The sequence below is a fragment of the Xenopus laevis genome, chromosome 6L (assembly GCF_017654675.1).
Source record: "Xenopus laevis strain J_2021 chromosome 6L, Xenopus_laevis_v10.1, whole genome shotgun sequence".
In the NCBI taxonomy this organism is placed as follows: domain Eukaryota; kingdom Metazoa; phylum Chordata; class Amphibia; order Anura; family Pipidae; genus Xenopus; species Xenopus laevis.
In genome coordinates, this window is record NC_054381.1 from 125,131,312 (window position 1) to 125,146,974 (window position 15,663).

At 38.3% G+C, this 15,663-nt stretch overlaps 1 protein-coding gene across 1 annotated transcript in view; it reads left to right on the forward strand.

Moving 5' to 3' along the window:
• Positions 1-15,663, forward strand: part of chd7.L (chromodomain helicase DNA binding protein 7 L homeolog) — a gene marked incomplete at its 5' end in the record, with an annotated part of 99,224 nt that overhangs the window by 51,977 nt on the left and 31,584 nt on the right. Inside the window, 2 exon segments of the mRNA NM_001091800.1 lie at positions 5,222-5,378; positions 6,114-6,161. Of these exon segments, the coding sequence (NP_001085269.1) occupies positions 5,222-5,378; positions 6,114-6,161 (205 nt within the window).

Consider the following 15,663-nt stretch of genomic DNA (forward strand, 5'->3'; position numbering starts at 1 on the left):
ATATAAGGCCAAAAGTAACTTTAGTAGCAGAAGGTGTGAGTTTTCTTCCAAAAGTAGAGACCAAAACTGATTAAAAATTAAAATCATTTATTAGGACGTTCAGATGACTGCCTCACGCGTCTCGTGCCTACTGGGTCATGAGCCTATTAGTAAGTGCAAAAGAAAGAAACACCGACACATCATGGGTAATGCTAGCAGGAAAAACCTTACTCGTTTATTGCGGATGCAACGTTGCATCCGCAATAAACGAGCAAGGGTTTTCCTGCTAGCATTACCCATGATGTGCCGGTGTTTCTTTCTTTTACACTGAATTTGAGGCTGCCAATTCCTCTTCCACCGAGCACCTGGGATTGGCATTCATTTGGCCGGCCAGGGTGTGCAAGGGTATTTCTCCTTTTTCCTATGAGTAAGTGCCCCAGTAGGCACGAAACGCATTAGGCGGTATGTCCTATTTGAATTTTTAAACAGTTTTGGTCTCTACTTTTGGAAGAAAACTCATAACTTTGGCTATTTCAGTTTTTTGCACCCATGGACTGGGGTGAACTGTGAGTATTTTTTTCCATTTTCATTATTTGTTTGGACACTCCTTTTTTTGATTACTAATGGTACTATTACTGGCATTGTGCACCAATTGTTGCAATGTTTGATATAAACAAAAGTATCTTCACTTGCATTTCATAACCTCACATTCTGAAACCAAATCTCTAAATGTGAAGTTGGTTCCCCGTTTGCTGCTAGAACAGCCTCCACTTTTCAACCCTTCGGTGTTTGGGTCTGAATTCTTTGCAGCCATTGAAATTCCTCTCTCATCATACCAAAGCAATTTTGTTCAGACATTGCTGGGGGACATTATTGTGTCTTTCCCCAAACTGTTGCCACACAGTAGGAAGCAGGGAATTGAATGCTGGAATTTCCATAGAACCAGGGGCCTCTGGTCCAGTCCATGAAAAGCAGCTGCAGTTTTTGTTGCACTGGGAAAACTAAACAATATGGGCCAAGGGCTCAAAGTGTTTGACAATTTCCATGAGGATGCTGCCAGAGACAGGGTTGCTCTGTTTCCTTGGAAGAAAGTCTGGTTTTATCTGTGGATGTGCTGTGAATGCACTGGAAATTGCATTCCTCCATCTGTATCTGTTTAGAAATGGCTTTGGTCCCTCTATGAGTTAAAGGTGAGTGCTGCAAGCTCTTCTTTGAAGTCTGGTTCTGGAGAGACTGCAGGCCCTTTGAACCTGCCATTCCTTGACACTCTTTCAATGCCAGGTCAATTTACACCCTGTAGATATTTAAACCCTGTCCAGTAGCTTATTAGGAGTCACGGGTGCTAATTTTCCTCTGGCTGAAATAGGCAATAGACCTAAAACTGCAGTTATCCCTTTAAGGATATGGTTGCACGTAGTCGCCAATGCAACCCACTGTTGCTGTTATGTCACTAGTTGCAAGATGGGGTCGCAGTGGGCTGTATGTATCCGATTATCCCCCTAGTTGTATATTCCTCGTCCTTGAAATGTTTGTATGGTTATTGTGCTGTATATACAGTGGTATATTAATATTTACATCTATACATACATAAACAAAATACTGATGGCTTGTTGGACATGTTTAAACATCTGTTGTAGGTCATGTTCCTTTAAGATCATGCAGCAGTTTTCTTGGATGGTAGATACATACAGGGGCATGTAATAAAATAAAATAAAACTATTTGTAATGCGAAAAGTTATGTCTTTTCCTTTGCGCCAATTTAATATAGCTTTTGTGAACCCGCCATCTGTTTAGCCACCACTTCTGACCAATGCGCAGTAAATCTAGTAAAACTTCTTACTGAAAAAGTCGTTCTGTTTTGCTCCAAAAGATTACGACACCTTCAAGCACTTCTTAATTAAAATTCACAGTGCAATAGCAGTTTAAGGAACAATATTACATTGCGAGATGTGGATTTGTATTCTTATTGGTGAGAATTGTTTTTCTCTTTGCGACTTTAAAGGGCATGTAAAGGCAAAAAAATAAAATCCCATTTTTACTTTCTTTAATGAAAAAGAAACTAATCTCCAATATACTTAAATTTAAAAATGTGTACCGTTTTTATAGGAAACCTGACGGTATGCAGTGAAATTCTCCCTTCATTTACTGCTGTGGATAGGAATTGTCAGACGGTCCCTAACTGCTGAGCAGGGAAACAATCATACTTATGAACAGCAGGGGGAGCCCCGCCTTACTTACCAGCCATGCAGAATTCAAGCAGCTTTGTTTATGACGATCCCTAAGCAGCCCAGACCACACTGAGCATGTGCACTTAGTCTTAGTCTTGCAAAGATGTTTAACAAAGTAACAAGATGGTGACCCCCTGTAGCCAACTTTGAAAGCATAAATTATTTGTTTGATTATGCTTGTGGTGCAGTCAGTTCATGTTTATATTTAGTATACAAAATGCAACATTTCTAGCCTTATTCTATTTTCGACTTTACATACCCTTTAATTACATTCCCCCCAAAGAATCCTAATTCAGCAGCAGGAAGTGTCAGGCAGCCCAGCATATCCTAGAGTCAAAATAATGATCAAAAATGACTTTGAAATTGATGTTAAATCAGAACAGTTTCTATAACACACTGCTATATACACATTGCTTTGTTTCCTCCTCTTATGTGATGATTATGGTGTGAGGAGATTGGAAAGGAACAGGAAAGTGAACTGGGTGCCTTCCTCCCCTCACACCTAGCCCCCACCACCCAAAGAAAGGTGATTTGTTTCCTCTCAGGTGCCTGCCTGAGCCTTCCCTGTTTTTTCTCCTCATGACGGGTCTGGTTTTACCCGCCTCATTAACTGATCGAGTGCTTGCTGTAGGAGTTAACTCTCTGCCCACTGGAACACACACACATATAAATATAGATGATTTTATTGCCCAGTTTCCCTAGGATAGAAATAGGAGAAAGAAAAAGCAGCAGAGAACGCTATAGCGCAGGTGTTGCCAATGTTTGAAAGCTGATTGAGGGAAGCAGATGGCTTGAGTCAGTGGCACCCAGCCAAAAGAGCAGGTGCTGGTCACGTGATCGCTGGTTACCAGGGTAATGTGATTGCTCTTGGCGTGTAGATGAAAGGAAAGGGGCCCAGCGCTGAGCTGTAGTGTTGTATAATTTGTGGCAGTTAGAGCGGAAATAAAGGCTGGAAATGGAGCCTCATGCTAGGGGAGACTTGTGTCCATGTGCACTACAAACACCAGGGCAGTTGGGAAGAGTCCTCCCAGGCTTCACACACAAACATGCACACACACACACAAACATCCATACGCACACACACACACATACAAACACACATGCACACGGGTTTATTCCTCCCTTTCTTCACTGTTTTCGTTTAACCTCTTGTCTGGTGGACATATTTACCCTTCTTTTTTTAAAAAAAAAAAGAAGGTACCAATCAAACAATTTAGGGCTTTTACACAACTCGAATTTTTATTGTTGGGGGACTTTTCAGTAACCTTCCATTGCCCACCATGGGTAGTGAAGGAACAACAACATTCACACTCTTTATTTATTTATTTTTTTAAATTTTTATACTATTTTCTTTTACAATATTCCCTATCCTTCCCCCAAGTGTTCACCACTCCTGTTGTAGGTACTGTAAAACGCAAATACTGCAGCTTTAACAAGCATACAATTATATAGAGCATTTTCTTTTTCTGTCCTTTTCAGTATATTTACTGTAATTAAACTTGTACTCGCAAGACTTCCCTGGTGACTGTGTGCTTGCTTCCCATAACAGAATAGCCTTATTCATTGAGCCACTAGCTGGGCACTGAAAGAAAGCCATCAGATAATGATGAAAGAGCCATTATTCAAAATACAATTAAGCTGTGCATATATGTTTGTGTGTATATATACATATATATGTATATATGAAGAGTAACTTGGATATTTTAGAAATGGTTCAGAATTTTTAATTGATTCTATTTAGACAATTTCTCATTTCAGTATGAGGAAGCTTTTATTACATTTTCTTTTTCACAATAGTTCCCCTTTAAAGACGCATGTGAAATGCTGGAGTTTTCATTCCCAAAAGCTAGTGGATAGTGTAAGTAGGATACTGCTGATCATTAAACAACTTTGTCAATATGAAGCTATATGTATTTTGTGGCTTTTCTGAGACTTCAAGTTTACCAGTTGATGAGCCCTTTGCTGTACAGCCATGACAGAACCCTGCAGGGACTTTTTTGGACTTTTTTCTGTGATGTATTTATGCCGTCAGAGTCTGCCGTCTGGCTCCAGTCACAGCTTGGCGGCAGAATGTCAAGCAACATCTTCAGATAATTATTCTCTGCATTCGACAGCATTTTTTCATCTTTTCCCCGAGATGCCATGGGAAATGTAGATATAGTTTGCCTTCTAATGAATATTGTCACAAAGGTTTAATTCATGGATTTACTTACATACTTGGGGGCAGACCTGTTGGTGAATAGGTTCCCTACAATATCAGTATTTTTCTTAAACACTTTGTAATGTGTACAAGTACATTTTAGTGGTGGGGATGTATTCTCGGTTAATACAGAAATATGTGTATACATTTTCTTTATGTGACCAATGTTTTCCTTTGTATGTAATATACATTTTAGGAACGACTTATACGCCAGTGGGGACAAAAAAGGGAATATTTTCGCATTTATAGGCATTGTGTGATAAACCATATTAAGAAGTCATTAGGTCTTTAAAAAGAACCTTACTTGGGTAATTCACCTTAAAACAAACTTTTAGTCTAATAAAGACTACTTTTCTAATATGGCATTGGTCTTATTTTTGCTTTTGGAATCTTGTACATGCTTCCCCGAGATGCCATGGGAAATGTAGATATAGTTTGCCTTCTAATGAATATTGTTACAAAAGGTTTCATTCATGGATTTACTTACATACTTGGGGGCAGACCAGTTGGTGAACAGGTTCCCCACAATACCAGTATTTTTCTTAAACACTTTGTAGCGTGTACAAGTACATTTTAGTGGTGGGGATGTATTCTCGGTTAATACAGAAATATGTGTATACATTTTCTTTGTGACATTTTCTTGATATTTTGACAGCAGTCAGGTTGCTTGGTCTCCCTTACCTTAGTAGCCAAGTAAAAGTTTGGATGCCAGAATGGAAGAGTGCACATTTACTATGCACTGATACCACGTATATCCTATGACCCATTCGGAACATAGCCGATCACTAAACTTTCTTGTTTGCCTTTTCTTTAGCAATAAGTCGGATGCAGAGGGCAGCGCTCAGAAGAAAAAAGTCAGCAAAGTGAAACCAGAAGGGATTGAACCTTTAGATTTGGATAAAACACCACCCCCTTCTCCTCCCCCTCCTCCTCCTCCTCCTCCCGAAGAGGAAGATGACTCTGGAGTACAGGTAGCCCTTTTTTCTTTAATATAAATATTAGATTTAACATATTTTGTGGTCCTCTCATCTTAGTCAAAGCAAACACAATGTATATATTTTCCTGTGTATAATATAACTAGACAGTCACATTTTTCCAGTTTAATTTGACTGGATGTGGCTTCCCTAGAAGGTGATGCTGTACATAGATTAGTATGGGTCTCTGTCTACTAAAATGTAGCCATACATTTCCAAAATGTTATGTTTGTAATGTTTCCTGCGATGCAACAATATACTGATAAAAGGTCAGCACGTGGCATCTAAGGGCTGTGACACTTTGGGTGATTATCCTAGTATTTGGACATCCTAGCTTGAAAATTATGGCTAATGCATTTTCAAATAACCCACAACTCCACCTTTGGGTTCAAAAGATTCCCATAGGAATGCAAGGAGGGTGATTCTGATCGTTTGTCACCTGCTGAACCTGATTTCTATTTCTGAGACTTTAATATATTTTAATGAAACTTCACTGTACTTTAGTGCATTGATTAAAAGAGAGAGAAATCTGAAAAATATCTAGGCTGACTCATGGCAGCCATAATGAAAAGATTAATGACAGATATGATGCTAAGCAAAGGTTGTGATGTTTGCTCATCTCTACATTGGCAGCATGCATGGTAGATTCCCAGTAACAAATTATTGCTATTTAACCCTCTTATTTGTGGAAGTGACCCCTGCTGATCACCTCTCATTTGCTGATATCTGCAGAAAAGACGCTCAAGCAGGCAGGTTAAAAGGAAACGCTACACCGAAGACCTAGAATTTAAGATTTCAGATGAAGAGCCTGATGATGCAGATACCACTGGTAGAGACTCTCCTTCCAACACATCTCAGTCGGAACAACAGGTTTGTTCTAATTAAAAATGCACTAATAGTTACGTGGGGCCAAATACATATGCCATTGATTTACTTTTATTTTTTTGTAAAGAGAAAATATTGCAGTCATGGCAAGATTAAGTTTGATATTATAGTACTGTAAATAAAGTAAGTATATAGGGAAGCTGTTTACATCAACTTTCATGTCTGAGATTCTGCCCAGAAAGAAGTTGTCATTTCCTCAATCTATACATCTGTGAATGAGCGATGTGACATTGCAGCTGCTGTTGAACAGCAAGTCCTAGCATAAACAAAATGGCATATATGTCTGCTCCTAGGCAGAAAGTATACAAATAAAATGTAAAAAAAATAACATTGCGTTCTCATAACAAAGAACAGTCCACAGTCCAAGGATTGCCAAGAATTGTAAAACTCAAAATAGGTGAAAAAGACCCACTAATAGTAAATGCAGTAGCAAGTGTAATTATAAAATGTAAAAATGTTAGGAAATGCGTTGCCTAGCACGTTTGGTGCCAAATGGACACTTACTCATAGCAAGTCCTATTATGTGGTGATTAATTCACCAGCCATCGCTGTGTAAAAAAAAAATTTTCATTGAGCAATTTCCATTGGAACTTAAAAAGGTCTGAAGCAGTGTAAAATAATGGCAAATCTGGCATTTAAATGGCGTAAAATAAAACACACCTTGATAGATTCACCATTTATTTCACACAACTTTTTACACTTTTTTTTTTTTTTTTGACAAATTTCGTTTTACACAGCATAATAATTCGACCTCTTAATCTAGATGATAAAGTAGGGATGCACAGAATCCACTATTTTGGGATTCAGCCGTTTCTCTGAATCTTTCAAGAAGGATTCGGCCAAATCCCGATCCAAATCCTGGATGAGAAGTACTGAACTCTTAAAGAGACAATTCCATTTCCTAAGTCTGTAGCACTAGAAGTTAGCAGCAATACAAAGTTCCTCTGCAGTACAGTCATTTCAAGCCGAATGGCATCTTACAAAGTGCACTCCTATGCTATTCTTTCCAACTACTATTGAGTTTCAAAGATTCTAGTACCTTGGTTGAATTTCAGAATGCTTGCTCTTTGAAATATCCAAGCTGCCTTCTATCCATCCACTACTAATGCAGAAGTATATCACGAGAATAAATCCACAGAAAAATCGTTTAATTCAAAGCACTTGAATACTTTACAACCTGTGCCGCTGCATGTGCCTTTCTATGGTTTCTTTTACAATGGAAAGACGAGGTTTAATCTGCAGATCATTATTACTCCTTTATGTTTTAGGACGGAACTTTTTAGTTTTTACCCCAAGAAATGCTTTTTTTTTTTTTTTTTTTTTTTTTTTTTTTAAAGAACATCTTCGATCTGTGTTCACTGAATTCAAACAGATATTCTTGAAAGTGTATTTTTATTTGTTTCTTTGCTAGTATCTTAGTTATGCAACCAATTCTGAAAATATTATATATCCCAGTATAATGCAGTATAATCTATGGGCTATTAAAAACTATGTATGGAAAAGTAACCGTTTTCCCTGTTTAACGGCAGTATGTGAATCTATTGTTTTCAAAAAAGCAACATTTATTCACACACAATTCATAATTGTCTCTCTTAGGATGGGCTGGATGCTGAAGGACCTGTGGTGGAGAAAATAATGAGTTGTCGATTGACAAAAAAACTGGTAGGTTACCTTTTATACGTGTTTGTGTGTTGCAGACTTTAGTTAATGGTAAACTGTGTCGGAATATACATTATCATTGAAGAGCATTAGAATTGCTGTGCCCTTGTAGGTGTAAACGCTGGCGTGCGCTGCTGTATTTACGAGTGATACCCATATACCAATACCCATACGTTAAAGGCAAAACACTTGAAACATTAAAATTTTGACAGATATCTAATAGAATACTCCCAGCACTGTTCATAAACTCAACCAAAAGCAATGAGCAATGGCAAGATCTATGAGGGCTAAACACATGACATGGCTGAAATGACTAGACCAAAATGAACATAACCCTGCTGTGTTTCTAAAGTCCAGGTATTGTTGTGCCAGTGTTACTTCTTTTAGATTATTTATTTAGCAAGCCTGTGGGTTATGCTTATATTCACTTGTGTTGCTGGTGATTTTTCTGTTGCATAATCTTTATTTGGTTTATGATTAGACATTTATCATTTTCAATGTGCTTTAAGAGTGCTTTGCGTTAAGGGGCTCATCCCCTTTGTGTGCGTTGGTACCTAGTGATTAAAGCAGTGTAATAAAATGCTCCTCTCATTTTACCGTGTGCTTAAAGGGATCCTGTCATCGGAAAACATGTTTTTTTTTTTTCAAAACACATCAGTTAATAGTGCTACTCCAGCAGACTTATGCACTGAAATCCATTTCTCAAAAGAGCAAACAGATTTTTTTATATACAATTTTGAAATCTGACATGGGGCTAGACATTTTGCCAATTTCCCAGCTGCCCCTGTTCATGTGACTTGTGCCTGCACTTTAGGAGAGAAATGCTTTCTGGCAGGCTGCTGTTTTTCCTTCTCATTGTATCTGAATGTGTCTCAGTGGGACATGGGCTTTTTACTATTGAGTGTTGTTCTTAGATCTACCAGGCTGCTGTTATCTTGTGTTAGGGAGCTGTTATCTGGTTACCTTCCCATTGTTCTTTTGTTTGGCTGCTGGGGGGAAAAAGGGAGGGGGTGATATCACTCCAACTTGCAGTAAAGAGTGATTGAAGTTTATCAGAGCACAAGTCACATGACTTGGGGCTGCTGGGAAATTGACAATATGTCTAGCCCCATGTCACATTTCAAAATTGAATATAAAAAAATCTGTTTGCTCTTTTAAGAAAAATGGATTTCAGTGCAGAATTCTGCTGGAACAGCACTATTAACTGATTCATTTTGATTTTTTTTTTCCCATGACAGTATCCCTTTAAAATTCAGGACACATTTTGTTTTGGAAGATGTTCTAAAGAGAGCATTCCTGAACTTGAATTGTTTTTTGTTTTTTTTTTGGCTGCAAAATACTTCACTTATCCCTTGAAATGAGGGATCAGATCAGCAGTGTTTTTATGGAAGAGAAATGCATAGAATTCACCTTGTTGTTTTTACTTGATTCCCATTGATTTTAAACTGTTGCTGCCTGGCTGTGGCGTTTTGATGTACATAGAGTGGTCCCAGCACCAAATTGTAGTAAATGTACTATCAGGCGTTAGCATGCACTTTGATAGCAGAGCTATGCTTCATCAACCTTCAGAAATACTAATAAAAAAATTGTAAAAGCCTCTGTTATTTCTGTGCACTTGTTGATGATGTTGCTAATTTCAGTTTGCCTAACGGAAAAGCACAGGGCTTCATCCTGGTTTGAGATATTTTAAAAAAAAAAAATCTTTTAGCTACAATAATGTAAGATTTCCAGGAGAATATAACATCCACCTCAGCAGGAAATGAATGAGGCTGCACGTTTTCCTAGAAGTAGCAAGGGAGGAGTTTATTCTGGTTGGCAGCTATAATTTAGTCAAGTGCTTGAAGATTACCGCAAGCATTCTAAGGCTGATTTTCTGCCTGACCTTTCCAATGAACCTGCTCAATGTGAAGCCTTTTTATTTACTCCATCTGGTATCTTGATGCCGTGCCACTTTAGTGCATATTACGGTGTAAATCTGAAATTGTACTTCCTATATATAAATATCTCACCCATGCAGAGCGTCTTATTTGTGCTGATTTGGAATTCGGAGGTTACAGCAGCAGGACTGACTCTGGGAGAGAACAGCGATATTTAACAAAATGGCCCTGGCAATGGGATTGTTTTCAGCATTATTGCAAAAAAAAAAAAAAAAATTACAGTTAATATGTTTGCTATTATTACAGAGTCTGTCTATTGTACATTTCCAGTGAGTTCTGACATTAGTCATTCCAACATTCTGCTGAAAGTCTTAGTGTGATGATTCAGTGGGAAATAAATGTCAATGGTCTGTATTTATAAAGCTTAACCAGTCAATTGTGTGTGTATGTATATACACCCATCTTTTAAAAGACAATAAACCATGTTTAGTCCTCCAATATATTCAAACACCACTTGCAACCAGTCCCCAAGCAGGAGCAGAAAAGTTGGTATAATTTATTTCACTTTGAGAAATAGACATTTGGAGTGCGAACCGCCTTCACTGTATGTGTATATACAGCCTCATTACACCCCTGCCTAATGGTTTTAAAAATTTGTGGTGAGGATAAAGTTCCTTGCAAAGTTCCTTGACCTGTTTAAAAGCACTCAGTCTTGTGCTTTTATATGGTCATGGACACACACACTCCTGCTTAGGGCCTGGTTGTGAGTGGTGTATATGAATACATTGGAGAACTAAACATTGTTTTATAAAATTTGGATGCACTGCACTAGGTCAAGGGTGATTTTGATGTGAAAATAGTTGGCAGATATATTGTATTTAGTGACATGCGGGTCGGGATTTCCCCGACCCCGCCCTCCTTTGGCGCCCGCCCACATCCGACTTCCACGTTGCTTTTATAGACCTGGGCGAGCAAGCGCAGCGTCTTTAAAAGACTAAGTTGGAAGCCGGCAGTTGACGGTGGCCAGCAGAGAAGAGCTCAACCCGCCCGCCACCCTTGAGGAAGAGTGCGAGGTCGGGCCGAACCCGCCCAACCCACGAGTATCGGGTCGGCCCGCACATCACTTATTGTATTGCTTTGGTAAAGGCATTATTTGATACAACTACACAGATTCACTGAAAATTCATTGTGTTTAAGCTGGCACATGTATATTTAAAAAGGAGCTTTGGATATGCACTGCACTGCTTTGTTAAAGGCATTATTTTGATTTACATGTACAGATTCACATGTACAGCTTCACGGGAATAGGTATAAATAGGTGGCACATGTATTGTTGTCATGTGTGGTTTATTGTCACATGATATAAATAGTACATTTGTATTATTTAACCTTTAAAAAGGCTCCAAGCAGGAGCCGAAACATTGGTGTAAGTTATGGAGATATATATAGATATATATATATATTTGCTTGATATATATATATATATATATATATATATATAATATATATATATATATATATATATATATATATATATATATATATATATATATATATATATATATATATATATATATTCATATATATTAGCAACAGCACTCAAGCTCCATTCTTTGTGTGCGGTGCAGGTCTAAGGTGAGGTTTCCAGTGATTCCTTGATATTTAGTGCAAAAAAATAGACAGCACTCGCAACTTAATGCAATAAGATTATATTAAAAAAGCCTACACGTTTCGAGCCATTGTTCACATGGCTTGAGAAAGGGTTAAACTTGGCTCGAAACATCGCTGTTAAAATGTGCACATATTATGCTGAACACACACACACACACCCCCCCCCACCAGAAAACTCCGAATTACAGAAAGGCCATCTCCCATAGACTCCATTTTATCGAAATAATCTAAATTTTCAAAAATGATTTCCTTTTTCTCTGTAATAATAAAAAGTACCTTGTACTTGATCCAAACTAAGGGATAATTAATCCTTATAGGAAGCAAAACCAGCCTATTGGGTTTATTTAATGTTTTCATGACTTTCTAGTAGACTTTAGGTATGAAGTTCCAAATTACCCAAAGATCCGTTATCTGGAAAACACCAGGTCCCAGGCATTTTGGATAACAGGTCCCATACCTGTGTGATTAATATCTTTATGCGAGCTTTGGCATGCTACAGTGTCCAGATGCACCTCATGTAGGCTTTTCCCACCAAGTTTAATCCATTTTTGAAAGTCATCTAAATTAGTGATATGAATCTGGAGGCTCAACCACTGAATTTGAGAGCATCTTATGGATGTCTGACTCGCCAAACCCTTTGGGCTGTTGGACTAAAAGATGCATCCACTTTGCTGCTCAGTCATCAATCAATGAGATGTCAGCATGGAGGCCCAAGAGACCGCTGCTCTCCTCCTCCTGTTCATGGCAGATGTGTCCCCGGAATAACTAGTTGTATAGCCCTACCTTAAAGTGGACCTGTCACACAGATATAAAAAGCTATATAATAAATGTCCTTTTCAAATTAAACCTGAAACCCAATTTTTTTATTTATAGCTGTTATAAAATCTCAGCTGTCAATCAAATATTGCCTGCCCCTCCTCTATGCCTTAGGCATAGAGGCGGGCAGGCAATTACTTTCACTTTCCATTCAGCACTTACTAGATGTCACTGCACTCCCCACATTCTCCCTGTTCTCTTCACCAGTTAATGCAGTGTTGCCCTTCACTAGTAAAACTGCGGTTTGCTTCAGAGACACTACTATTGTTTATATAAATAAGCTGCAATGAGGGCAGCCATTCAAAGGACAAAAGGCTCCGGTTACACAGCAGATAAGCTCTGTAGAACATAATGGTGTTATCTGTTATCCACTATTTAACCTGTGCCATATAGCCTTTTTTCAATTTCCATCATTGCTCCAAAGCAGCTTGTTTATATGAACTATGGTAGTGTTTCTGAAGCAAACACATCAGTTTTACCAGTGCAGGGCAAAAGTACATGATATTTTCATTACTGTAAAACACTTTCATTTTTTGGTGTTTCTGTTCTTTTGATTGGTGCAGCCAGTGCATGGGGATGGCCATCAGGTCCCAATTCTGGTTCACAAACAAGATTTTGAGATGATGCAAGGCTTGTCTTAATAACAGTGTCCACAAAATGGCTCCTGCCTGCTTGCTATAATTATGAATTCCCAGACGAAAACAAGATTCAAATAATTTTTACAGTGTAATCAAAGTTCATTTTGCTTGACTAACATGATCAAATAGGATTTGGAATAATTTTTGTTGGGTGACGGGTCCCCTTTAAAGCAGGACCAACACACTGTGCTAAACTGGGCCATGATTTCTCCATACTTAAAGGAACAGTAACACCAAAAAAATCAGTGTTTTAATGGAATGACAACATAATGTACTGTTGCTCTGCACTGGTAAAACTGAAATGTTTGCTTCAGAAATACTACTATAGTTTATATAAACAAACTGCTTTGTAGCCATGGGGGCAGCCATTGAAGCACCTGATACTCAGTAGATAACAGATACTTTATTAAGAATCCCCTTGTATACTACAAGGCTTATCTGTTGTGTATTCTATTCCTTTCTCCTTTTTCCAGCTTTGAATGGCTGCCCCCATGGCTAAACAGCTCCTTGTTTATATAAACTATAGTAGAGTGTCTGAAGCAAAAACACCATTTGCACAAGTGCAGCACAACAGTACATTGTATTATGATTTTAAAACCATTTCATTTTTGTTGTTGTTACTGTTCCTTTAAGCACCAAACTGATCAGATTAATGCTGATTTGTCAGCCAAAGACCATCTTGTGAAGCTTATGGAAGATGCCTTCTTCCTTTCAGATGGAGTGAAATCATGTAGTTGTGCCATCCTCTTGTTTGGCCAAATTGCATGCAATCCAGTCATTATCACTAAAGCTGAACAATTGGTTAAACTATACAATCTGGCCAACTATAGCAGGTTGATTTCTGTAGCAAACCATTCCAGTTGCCCATACAGTTATAAAGCACTTAGTTGCTTTATTAACAGTTTACAAGTTCTGGTGATTCCTCTGTTTTTATGTATAGTAAATATTCTTAGACGGCCTGAAAGTGCAATTAGGCGAACAGCCGCTCAGCATCTGGAAACTACATACAGAACAGCAGCTAAGGACTAATATTTTTTGTACCTGTCTATTCATTGTCCGTTCAGACTTTTTGAAGGTTAAAATGTAACATTTAAACATGCCCTAACCATTAAAAGAGTACGCTATTAAATCTAGCCCGTTCCTGCTGCCGTCTTAAGTGCTAACACAAAAGCAATATACATTTATACCACAAGCATTTTATCGTAGTGGTTTTCTCTCAACGCACAAGTACACACCCTGTAGAAGCCAATTGTAAAATGCAGCAAGACAGTCTTGAGCCAGCCAAAAATAATACATTTGGCATTAGGGAGTGCAGTTGCTAATTGGCTGCTGCCTGAGAAAATGGTACACTTGGCGTCTACTTAACTCTGTGGGTTTGGCAGCCAGCCAGATACGGGCTCAGGTTGTTGTGAATGAAGATGGCGTGTGGGGAAGGAGGAGTTAAAAATGATTCATGTGTCAGATATGACAATGCACAACCGTGCAGCTGTTCCTGAGAGATTTGCCTTATCATTACTGAGGTCTAATAGTGCAAATCTGCCCTTCCGCTGTGCTCGAGATTTAAAGGACTTGGTGGCTTTTTTTTTTAAATGTCATGTACGTGGACAATGGTGGATTTTTGCTATTTAGAAGAAAGGCACCTTTTGCACTTAAAAAAGTACAGTTTTGTTTGCAGAGAATATTATTAGATCCGTAGACATGTGAAAATGTCTTATTGCAAAGTGATTTTGCTTTCAGCACACCAAGCTGCTGTGGAGATAGTGGGTCTTTTCGTTTTGCAATGACTTGAGCTTTACATTTATAAGCATATCGTTAAAATCAAATAGGAATTTTTAATTTTTTTTTGAACGAGAAGGAAAGCTACCAAAGTAGTTTATTGGGAGGGGGGAGAGGGACAAACTGAGCATGCTCAAGCCCTAGCCCTGGAGATTTATGCTGAAAACAGGAAGTCTGATACAGAAGCCGATGTATACACAAAAGAAGGAAAGAAAAGCTTTGTTTCTTTTGACAGAGGACTTGGAGCAGCATTACTTTGAGGGTTTACTGGTGTATTTATATAGACCTTTCTGAAAAAGCTTAATTCATTTTTCCTACTCCTTTAAGACTGGGCTTTATAAATAAAATACAGTTTTGTACACAAATTTATAAATAAGTGAGAATTTACAGATAATCTTGAAGGATTAGGACAAGATATTTCACGCTGGACTTGCATGCTTTCAGTGCATAGCTAAATAAAGTAGGACCTAGACTCGTACAAGCCCCATTGTTTCCATGCCCTTAAGAAACCCCTCCTAACTGCCAGATCACCTCCGTGTCCTGGCTCCATCTATTGACTGATGGCAGCCACATGTACACAGTACACTGCTCAGCACTCCATGTAACTGCTCATATTCAAGGCACTGATGGGAATTGACTCTCACATGGTGGAGGCAAGAAAAGCGCAGTATTGGCTACTTATTTTTTTATTTTATATATTTTATAGGGCTGCTGTATAAGCAGTTGCATCCATCACATGACAAGTAAACGTGCTGGATGCATGTAATCACTCTCTCTGCATATTCTCGAATACTGCACCTGTTCTGGCTACGTCTGCCAAAAGCTGTCGTTGCTTTGGATGAGTTTGTTGAATATATTTCCCCTATTTGCACATGATATTTATTGGGAAAAGATGTCTTAATACAAAAGAATATTCTAAAGCAGCGCTTCATAAATATACATTTTAAGGTTTGATGTGTT